Here is a 14,157-nt window from a genome sequence, read left to right as displayed (position 1 = left end):
CTGGGGAAGAGTCCCCTCAGCAAGCTGGTCCTGGGGCTCTGTTCACAAACACACCCCACAGAGAGATGTACCTGGGGAAGAGTCCCCTAAGCAAGCTGGTCCTGGGGCTCTGTTCACAAACACACCCTACAGAGAGATGAACCTGGGGAAGAGTCCCCTAAGCAAGCTGGTCCTGGGGCTCTGTTCACAAACACACCCCACAGAGAGATGTACCTGGGGAAGAGTCCCCTAAGCAAGCTGGTCCTGGGGCTCTGTTCACAAACACACCCTACAGAGAGATGAACCTGGGGAAGAGTCCCCTAAGCAAGCTGGTCCTGGGGCTCTGTTCACAAACACACCCCACAGAGCCATCACCTACAGAGAGATGTACCTGGGGAAGAGTCCCCTAAGCAAGCTGGTCCTGGGGCTCTGTTCACAAACACACCCCACAGAGCCATCACCTACAGAGAGATGTACCTGGGGAAGAGTCCCCTAAGCAAGCTGGTCCTGGGGCTCTGTTCACAAACACACCCTACAGAGATGTACCTGGGGAAGAGTCCCCTAAGCAAGCTGGTCCTGGGGCTCTGTTCACAAACACACCCTACAGAGAGATGTACCTGGGGAAGAGTCCCCTAAGCAAGCTGGTCCTGGGGCTCTGTTCACAAACACACCCCACAGAGCCCCAGGAAAGCAACACAATTAGACCCAACCAAATCATGAGGAAACAAAAAGACAATTTCTTGGCGCATTGGAAAGAATGAACAAAAAAACAGAGCAAACTAGAATGCTATTTGGCCCTAAACAGAGAGTACACAGTGGCAGAATATCTGACCAGTGACTGACCCAAAAGTAAGGAAATCTTTGACTATGTACAGACTCAGTGAGCATAGTCTTGCTATTGAGAAAAGCCGCCGTAGGCAGACATGGCTCTCAAGAGAAGACAGGCTGTGCGCTCACTGCCCATAAAATGAGCTGCACTTCTCAACCTACTGCCAAATGTATGACCATATTAGAGAGACATATTTCCCTCAGATTACACAAATCCACAAAGAATTTTAAAACAAACCTGATTTTGATAAACTCCCATATCTACTGGGTGAAATACCACATTGTGCCATCACAACAGCAAGATTTGTGACCTGTTACCACAAGAAAAGGGCAACCAGTGAAGAACAAACACCATTATAAATACAACCTATATTTATGTTACCTTTTGTACATCATTACATCATTACAACACTGTATATAGACATAAAATGACATTTGTAATGGAACTTGTGAGAGTAAGGTTTACTGTTCATTTTTACTCCACTTTTGTTTATTATCTACTACACTTGCTTAGGCAATGTTAACATGTGTTTCCCATGCCAATAAAGCCCCTTGAATTGAGAGAGAGACACAGTGAGTCTGTCATTAGTGATGTGAAATACCTGCTATGCAGAGCAGTGTCCTGACTTCAGAGAGGGATGCCAGGGAAGAGAAATGTTGAAGTCACTGGGTATGGGACTATAGTCCATGTGTGTATATCCTAAAATTGCGCCGTATACAGTGCACTACTTTTGAACCCTAGTCCAAATACAGTGCACTACTTTTGAACCCTAGTCCGTATACAGTGCACTACTTTTGAACCCTAGTCCGTATACAGTGCACTACTTTTGAACCCTAGTCCGTATACAGTGCACTACTTTTGAACCCTAGTCCATATACAGTGCACTACTTTTGAACCCTAGTCCGTATACAGTGCACTACTTTTGAACCCTAGTCCATATACAGTGCACTACTTTTGAACCCTAGTCCATATACAGTGCACTACTTTTGAACCCTAGTCCGTATACAGTGCACTACTTTTGAACCCTAGTCCATATACAGTGCACTACATTTGAACCCTAGTCCATATACAGTGCACTACTTTTGAACCCTAGTCCATATACAGTGCACTACTTTTGAACCCTAGTCCATATACAGTGCACTACTTTTGAACCCTAGTCCATATACAGTGCACTACTTTTGAACCCTAGTCCGTATACAGTGCACTACTTTTGAACCCTAGTCCATATACAGTGCACTACTTTTGAACCCTAGTCCATATACAGTGCACTACTTTTGAACCCTAGTCCATATACAGTGCACTACTTTTGAACCCTAGTCCATATACAGTGCACTACTTTTGAACCCTAGTCCATATACAGTGCACTACTTTTGAACCCTAGTCCATATACAGTGCACTACTTTTGAACCCTAGTCCATATACAGTGCACTACTTTTGAACCCTAGTCCATATACAGTGCACTACTTTTGACCAGAGCTCATGGGGTGTCTGGAATCTTGGTATATATGAGCACCATTGAAATGATGGGACCATTGGAAGGGTATGGATTCCTTTAGGAAAAAGGCTTTGATGAAAGGATGCTAAATGTGTAGACAGACTGAACAATTTGTCTCATGTCCCTGTGACTGCCTGGGAAGAAGACGTTCTGAGAATCCATTTCCCTCCTCTCACAAATCGACTATGGACCAATACACAAATACCACAATTTACCCTCCTGTGAATGTCTATGAAAAACACTCACGCATAGTTCAAACACAGGGAGAGAAAAAGTTTGAAGAGAGAGCCCCCCAGAAAGCAGAGAGAGAGCTCCCCCAGAGAGCAGAGAGAGAGCCCCCCAGAGAGCAGACAGAGAGCCCCCCAGAGAACAGAGAGAGAGCTCCCCAGAGAGCAGAGAGAGAGCCCCCCAGAGAGCAGAGAGAGAGCCCCCCAGAGAGCAGAGAGAGAGCCCCCCAGAGAGCAGAGAGAGAGCAGAGATATTACCAATAGGCTAACAGGATTAAGTTCTGACTGTTGAGAGGCACAATGGAGGCAGTGATTGATTAACCCAGCGCGGAAGCCCGTAGAATTTGAACAAAGACAATGTGTGCCTGTCAAAGTCTGAGTACCAAACGGCAACCCTATTCCCTAGTTAGTGCACTACTTTTAGCAAGTAGTGCACTATATAGTGAATAGGGTGCCATATTTGTGGGACACAGAACGAGCGCAGAGCAGAGTGGGCATCAGACCTGAAACTCAGGGGAACCCGAGTACTGAACAACCAACCAGACAGAGAAGTCCAGTTCAAGAACTAGGCCAGATTCCAGCATCTCGGGGAGATTAAACAGCAAACCCAACCAGGACAACCTTGAATCAAAACAGCCCTTTCAAAGTCTTCATCAAATCACACAGAGAGCTGATCGCTAGAGGAACCTAGCGGGTGGGAGGGAGGTCAGCTAAGAGAAGGGTCTGACTGTGCTCTCACTGAAAGACACACTCAAAAGACTCCTTTAATTAGTCAAGTCAGAGAATCTTCTATCGGAGTTTTTGGCCGATACGTTTTCATCTTTTCATTTAGAGTTCCAGTGAACTGTACGAGCGCCACCTAAAAAAAGCCTTGCGTACGTCTCCCCAGTGAGCGGACCCCATCCCAGACTCCCAGTTTGACAGTATCATTTGTGTAATTACCCATGATGCTGTGTTGAAGTACAGACAAGCCGTTAATCACCACACAGACCCACTTATAGAAACTACTCCTACACAAACTAGGCTACATGTAGTAACAGCAGCACAACTCCAAGATCACAATCAGCCATCTGACAAAACCCATTTCCAAGGTTCCTTTGTGTCTTTACTCCTGCTCTAATGGCTTTCATACGCTTTGCTGTGCAGGACATTCATTTAGATCTTGACAGATGCCACCGGGAAAGAATAATAGACCCAGAGGCAAAACCCGCAGACGCGTTATCAAAGCTAGGATCAAAGCTGTGCACGTGAAGATGTACAGACACGGGCTAATCTTCACAAAGTCATAGAGACTGGGTTTATACCTAAACCATGTGAAAAGCCACAGCAACACAAATGATATAGGGCTTTCCAGCCAGCCATCGTCTGGACACTGGTGTAAATTATCATTACAAAAGGTAATGGATGGGAACTGAGAGAGGGTTAGGCTATAACACAGTTATAACATAACTTATAACCCTTCATGACAGTTTTTGGAACACGTGCTGTGTAATTCCACTGTGTCAGCTGCAGGAAGCTGACAACAGCCTTCATTCTGTAAAGACTCACTGTACTTACTGGCGAGGAGCAGGCAGGACAGAGCGATGACGTAGAGCTGTTTGACGGCTACATCGTAGCGATCCATGAACAGGTCCAGCAGATAGACAGACAGGTGTCTGGCTGTAGGACACAGCTGGTAGCGGTTCGACAGTATGGCCAGTAGGTCTGCAAAGTACCGACGCATCCCTATCTGAGGGGAGTGGGCCCGATACACAGGCAGCTTCAATTCCTAGAGGGAGAGGAAGAGAAAGATGGAGGGAAGGAAAGGAGAAGGAAGATGGAGACAAGGGAAGGAAAGGAGAAGGTAGAGGGAAGAGAAACAATATGGAGAGTAAGAATAAATATAATATAGGTTAACGCACGAACATACAGTGCATTTGAAAAGTGTTTCACATTTGGTCACGTTACAACCTAGATCTTGATCTAAAATTGATTCAATCCCCCCCGTCTCAATACCCCATAATGACAAAAACAAAAAATCAATATCACATAAGTATTCAGACCCTTTACTCAGTACTCTGCTGATGCACCTTTGGAAGCTTTTACAGCCTCGATTCTTCTTGTGTTTGACGCTACAAGCTTGGCAACACCTGCATTTGGGGAGTTTCTTCCATTCTTCTCTGCAGATCCTCTCAAGGTCTGTCAGGTTGGATGGGGAGTGTCGCTGCAAAGCCATTTTCAGGTCTCTCCAAAGATGTTCGATCAGGTTCAAATCCGGGCTCTGTCTGGGCCACTCAAGGACATTGAGACTTGTCCCGAAGACACTTCTGCATCGTCTTGGCTGTGTGCTTAGGGTCGTTGTCCTGTTGGAAGGTGAATCGTCGCCACAGGCTGAGGTCCTGAGAGCTCTGGAGCAGGTTTTCATCAAGGAGCTCTGTACTTTGCTCAGTTCATCTTTGCCTCGATCCTGACTAGTCTCCCAGTCCCTGCCGCTGAAAAACATCCCAACGGCATGATGCTGCCACCACCATGCTTCACCGTAGGGATGGTGCCAGGATTCCTACAGGCGTGACACTTGGCATTCAGACCAAAGACTTCAATCTTGGTTTCATCAGACCAGAGAATCTTGTTTCTCAGTCTGAGAATACTTTAGGTGCCTTTTTCTTCCATCTCCACAGAGGAACTCCAGAGCTTTATCAGAGTGACCATTGGGTTCTTGGTCACCTCCATGACCTGTCAACTGTAGGGCTTTATATAGAAGGTGTGTTCCTTTCCAAATCATGTACAATCAATTTAATTTACCACAGGTGGACTCCAATCAAGTTGTAGAAACATATCAAGGATGACTTATGAAAGCAGGATGCAATGGATGTCATTTTCGAGTTTCATAGCAAATTTTCCAAAGGCACTGTAGATAGGCATGGATGGTAGTTTTGTCAGACATGGCTACACACTACATGTCCATATAGAACCCAATACTACATTTCAATTTAGGTCAGGAAGGGGAGTGAGAGGAGGGGTACAGGGTTACCCATGGTGAGTAAAAGGGAAGGGGACAGTAAGTAGCGGTGGCTATTCAGCATGATACACATCCATTAGGATGGGGGCAGGGTTGAAGTCTGTTTGGAAAAGGGGGGGGATCCAAAGGAGGCTGGTAGCTGAGAAGTGGTGGCTATTCAGCAGCCTGACCCTCTGGTAGAAACTGGTTTTATTAATTTTTTTAAAAAACCTTTAACTAGGCAAGTCAGTTAAGAACAAATTCTTATTTACAAAGACTGCCTGCACCAGCCAAGCCTGGACAACGCTGAGCCAATTGTGCGCCACACTATTGGACTCCCAATCACGGCCGGTTGTGATACAGCAGGATTCAAACCAGGGTGTCTGTAGTGACGCTTCTAGCACCGAGATGTAGTGACGCTTCTAGCACCGAGAGATATAGTGACGCTTCTAGCACCGAGATGTCGTGACGCTTCTAGCACCGAGATGTCGTGACGCTTCTAGCACCGAGATGTCGAAGGACGCTTCTAGCACCGAGAGATATAGTGACGCTTCTAGCACCGAGAGATATAGTGACGCTTCTAGCACCGAGATGAAGTGACGCTTCTAGCACCGAGATGTAGTGACGCTTCTAGCACCGAGATGTCGTGACGCTTCTAGCACCGAGATGTCGTGACGCTTCTAGCACCGAGATGTAGTGACGCTTCTAGCACCGAGATGTAGTGACGCTTCTAGCACCGAGATGTAGTGACGCTTCTAGCACCGAGATGTAGTGACGCTTCTAGCACTGAGATGTAGTGACGCTTCTAGCACTGAGATGTAGTGACGCTTCTAGCACTGAGATGTAGTGACGCTTCTAGCACTGAGATGTAGTGACGCTTCTAGCACTGAGATGTAGTGACGCTTCTAGCACTGAGATGTAGTGACGCTTCTAGCACTGAGATGCAGTGCCTTAGACCGCTGTGCCACTCTGGAGCCCAGTGTTCTATTGGTCAGTCAGTTTTAGCCATGATGCTCCTGTACAGCACGTGTGAGTGATGGATGCGGGAAGAACAGGCCGTGGCTCAGGTCCATGATGATCTTCTTGGCCTGAAGGGCAGGCGGTGTGCATCCAATGGTGCAGTCGGCTGAGCGCGCCTCCCTCTGTAGTGCCTTGGTCAGTGGTGGTGCCATACCAGGCTGTGATGCAGCACAACAGTATGCTCTCAAGGGTGCTCCTGTAGAACACTGAAGGCCTTCGGGGACAGGCCAATTCAATCACTGCCCCTTAGGACAACCTCCTGAGGTTAAAGAGTCGCTGTCGTGCCTTCACCACTGTGTCCGTGTGGTTTGACCATTTCACCTCCTCGGAGATGTGGAAGTCGAGGAACATGACGTTTTTGACCGTCTCCATGGGAGCCACGCCTAAAGTCCACAATCAGCTCCTTTGTTTTGCTGACGTTGAGGAAGAGGTTTGTTTACCTGGCACCACACCGTCAGAGTGCCGAGCTCCTCCCTGTAGGCAGTCTCGTCGCTGTTGGTAATTCGGCCTACTGCGGTTGTCGTGTCGTCAGCAAACTTGGAGTTGAAACTGAGGCAGTCGTGGATATACAGATTTCAGGAGGGGACTGAGGACGTATCCTTGTGGGGGCCCCATGTTGAGGAGCAGTGTGGAAGAGGTAATGCTTCCTACATTCACCACCTGGGGGGCAGCCTGTCAAAAAAAGTCTAGGGCCCAGTTACATAGGAGTTCAGTCCCAGGGCCATGCTCTTCGCGGTGAACTTTGAGCCAAGCTGTAGTGGATAAACAGCATCCTCAGATTGACATTCGTCTTGTCCAGCTGGGTGAGCGCAGTGTGCAGTGCCATGGCGATTGTGTCGTCAATGTATCAATCGGGGCGATATGCAAATTTGAGAGGGTTGAGTATCAGGGAGGGAAGTGGTGATGTGGTCTTTGACAAGCCTCTCAAAGCGAGTGCTACAGGCTGGTAGTCATTCATTTCAGTTACTTTCCCTTTCTTGGGCACAGAGATGATAGTTGACATTTTAAAGAAAGTGAGAATAAAAGGCCTGAGCTAGAGCGAGATTGAAAATGTCCAAAAACACAACAGCTAGCGGGTCTGCACATGCTCTGAGAGCACTGCTAGAGATGCTCCCTGGGCCGGCATCCTTTCGAAGGTTAACACGTTTGAATGACTTCCATACATCCTCTGTGGAGACCGTAAACACGTAGCCCTCGTTGTCTTCAGGGGCTCTCCTCAGCAGCGAATAGTTGTTATGCTCGAAGCGTGAGAAAAAAGGTGTTTCGCTCGTCCGGTAGCGGCGCTGTTGGTGTCGCGACGGGATAGCGGCGCTGTTGGTGTCGCGACGGGATAGCGGCGCTGTTGGTGTCGCGACGGGATAGCGGCGCTGTTGGTGTCGCGACGGGATAGCGGCGCTGTTGGTGTCGCGACGGGATAGCGGCGCTGTTGGTGTCGCGACGGGATAGCGGCGCTGTTGGTGTCGCGACGGGATAGCGGCGCTGTTGGTGTCGCGACGGGATAGCGGCGCTGTTGGTGTCGCGACGGGAGAGTGCGCCGTTGGTGTCGCGACGGGATAGCGGCGCTGTTGGTGTCGCGACGGGATAGCGGCGCCGTTGGTGTCGCGACGGGAGAGTGCGCCGTTGGTGTCGCGACGGGATAGCGGCGCTGTTGGTGTCGCGACGGGATAGCGGCGCCGTTGGTGTCGCGACGGGTTAGCGGCGCTGTTCTGTTGGTGTCGCGACGGCTTTCTTTTTGAAATCCGTGATCGTTAGAAGCCCCTGCCACATGGTAACGCCTCGTATCTGACCCACTGAATTACTCTTCCACTTTGTCCTTATACTTGCGTCTCGCCATCTTGAGCGATCTGCATAGGTCGTTTTTGTATCGTTTAACCATACAATTGTCCCTGGTCACCTTGCCCCGTTTATAAGCAGAATCTGTCTCCTTCAGTTTCCCCCGACAAGGCTACCATCAATCCATGGTTTTCGAAAGACACCATCGGTATCGCAACATCTATGCATTTTTTTTATGAATCCGGTGACTGAGTCGGTGTATTAATTGATCTTATCCCCAGAGGAAACCTGTAACATATTCCAGTCCACGTGATCAAAACAGTCTTGGAGCATGGATTCTGATTAGTCAGACAAGTGTTGTACAGATGTGAACACCAGGACTTTCCTTGAGTCTTTGTTTGGAGGCGGGGAGGAACAAAATGGAGTCCTGGTCTGATTTGCCGAAAGGAGGACGGGAGATTCCCTTATACTGGTGTCGGTCCATTGAGAATCTCTGCGAGTTGGACAGCCAACGTGTTGATAGTAATTCGGGAGCATGGTTCTCAAATTTACTTTTGTTAAAGTCCCCAGTGACAATGAACACTGCCTCCAGGTACACGGTCTCCAGTTTGTTCAGGGTGACAATGAAGATCTTTGAAAGCATTTTTGGTGTCCGTTTGGGGCGGGATGTGGTAGTGCACAGGTGCCATTTTTGACACGCCCCCTAGGACACACCCAGTCTCCTCCTAGTCAACCACATAGAATAGAGGAGCGTCACGTGAGCCTTCAGCTTAAAGACGCATTTGACAATGGGAGCAATATTAAAACAAACACTTTCTCCCATATGTATAGCCTTTAATGCTTCACGAGTCTGTCTCTATCCTAATACAGGCTTAGAAAAACGAGTTGTTATGGGTTTTCAATAAATGCTTTGTTTCGTCATACAAAGATGAATATTTGATCTAAAAAAACAAGGGCTTTATAATGTGGATTTATTTCATATCAGACTGAGTCGGGGTGGATTAATCTGTGTAGTGCTGTACCAGTTTGTGGTTTGCTGCTAGAGGCACACCAAAAACATCCACCCATACTAAAAATACAGGTTACTATTGTTTGTCAGAGACAGCGGGCCTACTGCCCCTTCCCTAAGGGTTGTCCAAATAACAAAACACTGGCCACGTGTAAAGCTAATCTTCACGGGATACTGACTTGCTGTAGATCGGCGAAGAATAACCCCGTGGTGCCTGTCAGCATGACCAACGTACTGATGACCACAGTCTATGGCACACACGTGCCTCACATATTTAATCTGCGACTTACATCAATTGTCTGTTGAGTTTGTTGTATGTAGGAAATACCTTAACAACGGTGATCACTAAGGTGATCGGCAGCTGAAGGACAATATAAACAGTGCATACAGACACCCCCATAAACACTACCCTCGACTTGAGTTCTCCTCTCTTCTCCCCCCCCCCCCACCATGCATGCCTTGCCTCTGGTCCATCGGTCTGTCTGAGGGTTCAGTGGTGCAGGGCATTGTGGGGAACCGCAGCATAATTAATGCAGTGGAAGGCAGGGGACTCGATGCAGAGAGTTGGGGGGGGCAGACTAGCCTGCTGATGGGCTACAATTATTTAGAGATCGGGTTTATGTCTGGGGTGTCGTTTCGCTTTCAAAGACCTTACATCAGCATCCATGTTGTTTTACAGGGATGTTTTGTCTTTGGTCTGCAGATTAGGGTTGGGGTGGGGTCAGAATAGAATCAGAAGGGAGGCCCTAATCTACACGCCCCCTGGTTACAGACGTCCAACTTAGTGATTTAGACACGAGTAAATCAAATGACTGTTAGGCTTAGTGAATAACTTGTCTGCCTGCAACAATTCCATCTATCCAAATACACCCCCCTACATGTGACGTGTGCGTAGACACACACACACACACACACAAACCTACTCCATATTGTTCTTTCTAAGTAAAATCAAATTAGCTATGATATTCTTGCTCCCTTTATGAGGATGGCAGTCTAGTGACAGATGCTGCCATTAAAATGGCCAAACAGTAAAATATCATCAAGCCGGAGGTTAGCCTAATTACTGCATCAGCCAATTAATGAGCCTCAACCCTTCTGTGTAATCTAAATTAGACCACGCTCACAAAGATGACAGTCATGTAATTATATCCATCTGCCAACATTAACTACACTATATAGAAGCTATAAATAGAAGGTGAGGAGTTGCTATCATGTCCCTCTACTGGCTTGGATCTTCATTTTCATCAAAGCACTATAGTATGTCAACAAGAAAACATACATTTTACATTTTTTTGAACCTTTATTTAACTAGGCGAGTCAGTTAAGAACAAATTCTGATTTTCAATGATGGCCTAGGAACAGTGGGTTAACTGCCTGTTCAGGGGCAGAACGACAGATTTGTACCTTGTCAGCTCAGGGATTTGAACTTGCAACCTTCCGGTTACTAGTCCAATGCTCTAACCACTAGGCTACCCTGCCGCCCCCTTTAAGCCATTGAGCAGAAGCACTTATCCAGTGTAACATACAGTTAACTGCCTTGCTCAAGGGAACATGAGATTTTTCACCTCGTCAGCTTGGGAATTTGAACCAGCAACTTTTTGGTTACTGGCCCAAAGCGCTGAACCGCTAGGTTACCTAGATTAGTGGTCTTTTTCAGGTTAAGATGCATTTAAGCACAGGTGAACTGCATGCCACCAGACTCAAAGCGTTCTCCCTGGCATTGAGAACATCCCCATAATACACATTTCACCATGCAGTTAAGAATTATTTTCAAGTGGTGATGAGGAAAATGGAACTCCAAGGAATGACCCAAGGAGACCCAGAGAACTGCATTCATAGAATGAAAATTCAGAATTCTATTTATTCTGATTCTATGACTGGCTGGTCTTACCTTGATGCGGAGGGACTGATGGATATCCCCTGCTAGCTGTCCTTTCCACCATTGTAAGTCCCTTTCCATCTTTCCCATTCAGAGAAGGCCACAAGGATGAAGTTCAGCTCTGCAGACACAGCAATGTGGGCCAAGTCAAGAGACATCCTGGCTGTACGCAGCATGTTTTGGTGTCTTATCACAACTTCAGGTATTTGATATCAAAGGGACAAGGATTTATATAATAAGTTGTAATATCCTATATTCATACTGGTGAATAAACATCTATTTTATAAGAGAGATGAAATAAACACTTAGTTTTTTTATTTGCTGGGACTTCAAGGGGAATAAAACATTGTATCCTTTAAATTCATAGTGCAAATTAATAGATGTTATATATATATATATATATATATATTAAATAGCATTGTGGAGAATTGTATTTCACCATTATTTAACCATGTAGGCTAGTTGAGAACAAGTTCTCATTTGCAACTGCGACTTGGCCAAGATAAAGCGTAGCAACTCAACATACAACAAAAGAGTTACACATAGAATAAACAAAACATAGTTAATAATACAGTATAAAAAAATAAAACAAAAAGTATATATTTACAGTGTGCAAATGAGGTCAAATAAGGGAGTTAAGGCAATAAATAGGCCATGGTGGCGAAGTAATTACAATATGGCAATTAAACACTGGAATGGTAGGATGTGCAAAAGATGGATGTGCAAGTAGAGATACTGGGATACAAAGGAGCAAGATAAATAAATAAATACTGTATGGGGATGAGGTAGGTAGATAGCCCATCTGTAAACAGCCCATCTTATGTACAGGTGCAGTGATCTGTGTGCTGCTCTGACAGCTGGTGCTTAAAGCTAGTGAGGGAGATATGAGTCTCCAGCTTCAGAGATTTTTAATGGGTTATGGGGGCAAAGTGAAACATGCCTTTGATATTAATGAAAGCAATCAGTTGAAATCGATTGTTAAAGATCAGCCTTTGATTTTTAAAATACATTTTAAAAACACATCCAATAGCCTTTCGAAATATTTCAAATGCAAATTTGTGAGCTGCTCTTTTGTAAGCTTAAAAATGTGATTGAGTTCATTTCCTCCATGACCATGTGTACAGTAAACATTGGTCACTGGCACTGCATCGCCCTTGATCGTTCATGACTCAGTTTCCATTGCATTCCACCCAATAGCCATTTATCAGAGGCTGTATGTTAAGCGCGGTGACGCTCAGTCTGAACAGTAACACGTTTTTGGAAGCATAAGGACTTTGAAATAATCAAATAAAGTAATAATAAAAAATGGATACACTTTTATAGGGTAAGGGTTCCCACACAGCAATATGTCCACAGCGCTTGTTCACGGAAATCAGACGGATGACTGCCGGTGCGAAATAAAATAGCTATCCGAGTCTCCTAACCTGTGTGTAACTGGAAGACAGACGTCACAAACCTGTCACTGAAAAATACTGTTGGCTGTAACAACAGTGTTAAAACCGGTTAAAAACAGTGTATTTTGCATTTGTTAAATTATTTTGGATGTTTTTCTAGAACCGTACCTCAATTGAAAATCGCTTCACGTTTAGAAGGGAGTATTTGCCAGTTTAGTCTTTCAGAGCCAATTCGCCCTTTAAAACAGAGTATGTAAGGTCCTTGAACTAAGGAGTAACGTTAGTCTACTTTGGTCCAATACTGAGCTATGGTACTGAACTGCAATTACATTCCCCATGCAAGTGGGTGTGATTTAAAATGCCTTAAAGTGGAGAGAGAAAAAAACTAAATGGCAATTGTAGCGCTGGGGTAACAAAATAACTTTGTTTTAGGCCTAACAATAACATTGCTACTGTGTCACAAAATTGCTATGAGAAAAATAGTACGTTGATAATGGAAACATTTTTCATGACTTTCTCGCTCATTTAGCGGTGTCAACACCACGAGTGTTTTTTTAAAACAGAAACGTAGACCACTCATGCAGTTATAATACTATTATGTATAGGCCTATACCTTAAACTTAGACAAAGATCACACCTGACTGTTGACAGCATTACATCATTGATACACACATTTAGTCAACTTTTAAATTCTCTAAATGTCCAAGATCGCATGTGCCGCTCACCCTATCTGACAGGAATGCCCCCAGACCTCTTTGTTTCACTCCGACATCCTGAATGAAGAATTCCTCTTTGGGAAGTTTTGTATTATCCTCGGTACCGGCGAAAAGCGACGACTGTTTCCGTTATTCAGTTGACAAAGTAACAATGCTTCAGATCAGTTTAATTCAGCTGTTATCTCGTCTGTTTACACTTTCACAAAGATTTTCCACGGATCCTCGTTCAACGAAGTGGTTTGCTTCCCCAGCTGCTGTTGCGGTCGGTGAGGAGCTAGTGAATTTGCGTACGCGAAAGACCGAGTGTAAGATGGGAAATGTAGTCCAAAACACGTGACCAAAATGGGCTAATTACGACAATAACTCATTCTCTAATTGATTTCAAATCAACTAAACGTGTCTCTCAAACACTGGCATTTTGAAAACGGATAGAGCTGTTGAGGTGATTAAATCAAGTTTTTATTGCAAATCACTTCGTTAACTTTCTCAAGTGGCATGTGTGTAAAAACGTTTTCCTCTAGCACATTGTAAAATGTACTATAATAAGATTTATAATATAAAATAAACCATTTTAATGACATGTAACACGGTTAGTGCATTCTCGTTTAATTTAGACAGAAAGGGATAGTTGCAAATAGGAAAAAAAAGAAAAGTTGCATGTAGGAACATCTTATTGCTGAATATAAACAGCACTCCAAAAAATGTAACGTGAAAATAAAATCCTTTCCCTCATTTTCCCTCCAATCAGCCATAACAAAATAAAATAAAATGTTATTTGTCACATGCACTGAATACAACAGGTGTAATACTTACTTACAAGCCCTTAACTGTCAACACAGTTTTAAGAAAAAATAGAATG

At 45.2% G+C, this 14,157-nt stretch overlaps 1 protein-coding gene across 1 annotated transcript in view; it reads right to left on the bottom strand.

Annotated features, from left to right (window-relative positions):
• Positions 1–13,599, bottom strand: part of LOC118384074 (cyclin-J-like) — a 39,609-nt gene extending 26,010 nt beyond the window's left edge. The window contains exons 1-3 of the mRNA XM_052516652.1: positions 13,308–13,599; positions 11,201–11,309; positions 4,088–4,298 (exon numbers count right to left, since the gene is read on the bottom strand). Of these exons, the coding sequence (XP_052372612.1) occupies positions 4,088–4,298; positions 11,201–11,278 (289 nt within the window). The 5' untranslated portion in view covers positions 11,279–11,309; positions 13,308–13,599. The remainder of the gene's footprint in view (positions 1–4,087; positions 4,299–11,200; positions 11,310–13,307) is intronic.
• Positions 13,600–14,157: the final 558 nt, after the last annotated feature.

The sequence above is a fragment of the Oncorhynchus keta genome, chromosome 4 (assembly GCF_023373465.1).
Source record: "Oncorhynchus keta strain PuntledgeMale-10-30-2019 chromosome 4, Oket_V2, whole genome shotgun sequence".
NCBI classification, from domain to species: Eukaryota; Metazoa; Chordata; class Actinopteri; order Salmoniformes; family Salmonidae; genus Oncorhynchus; species Oncorhynchus keta.
This window is presented reverse-complemented; position numbering and strand designations above follow the sequence as displayed.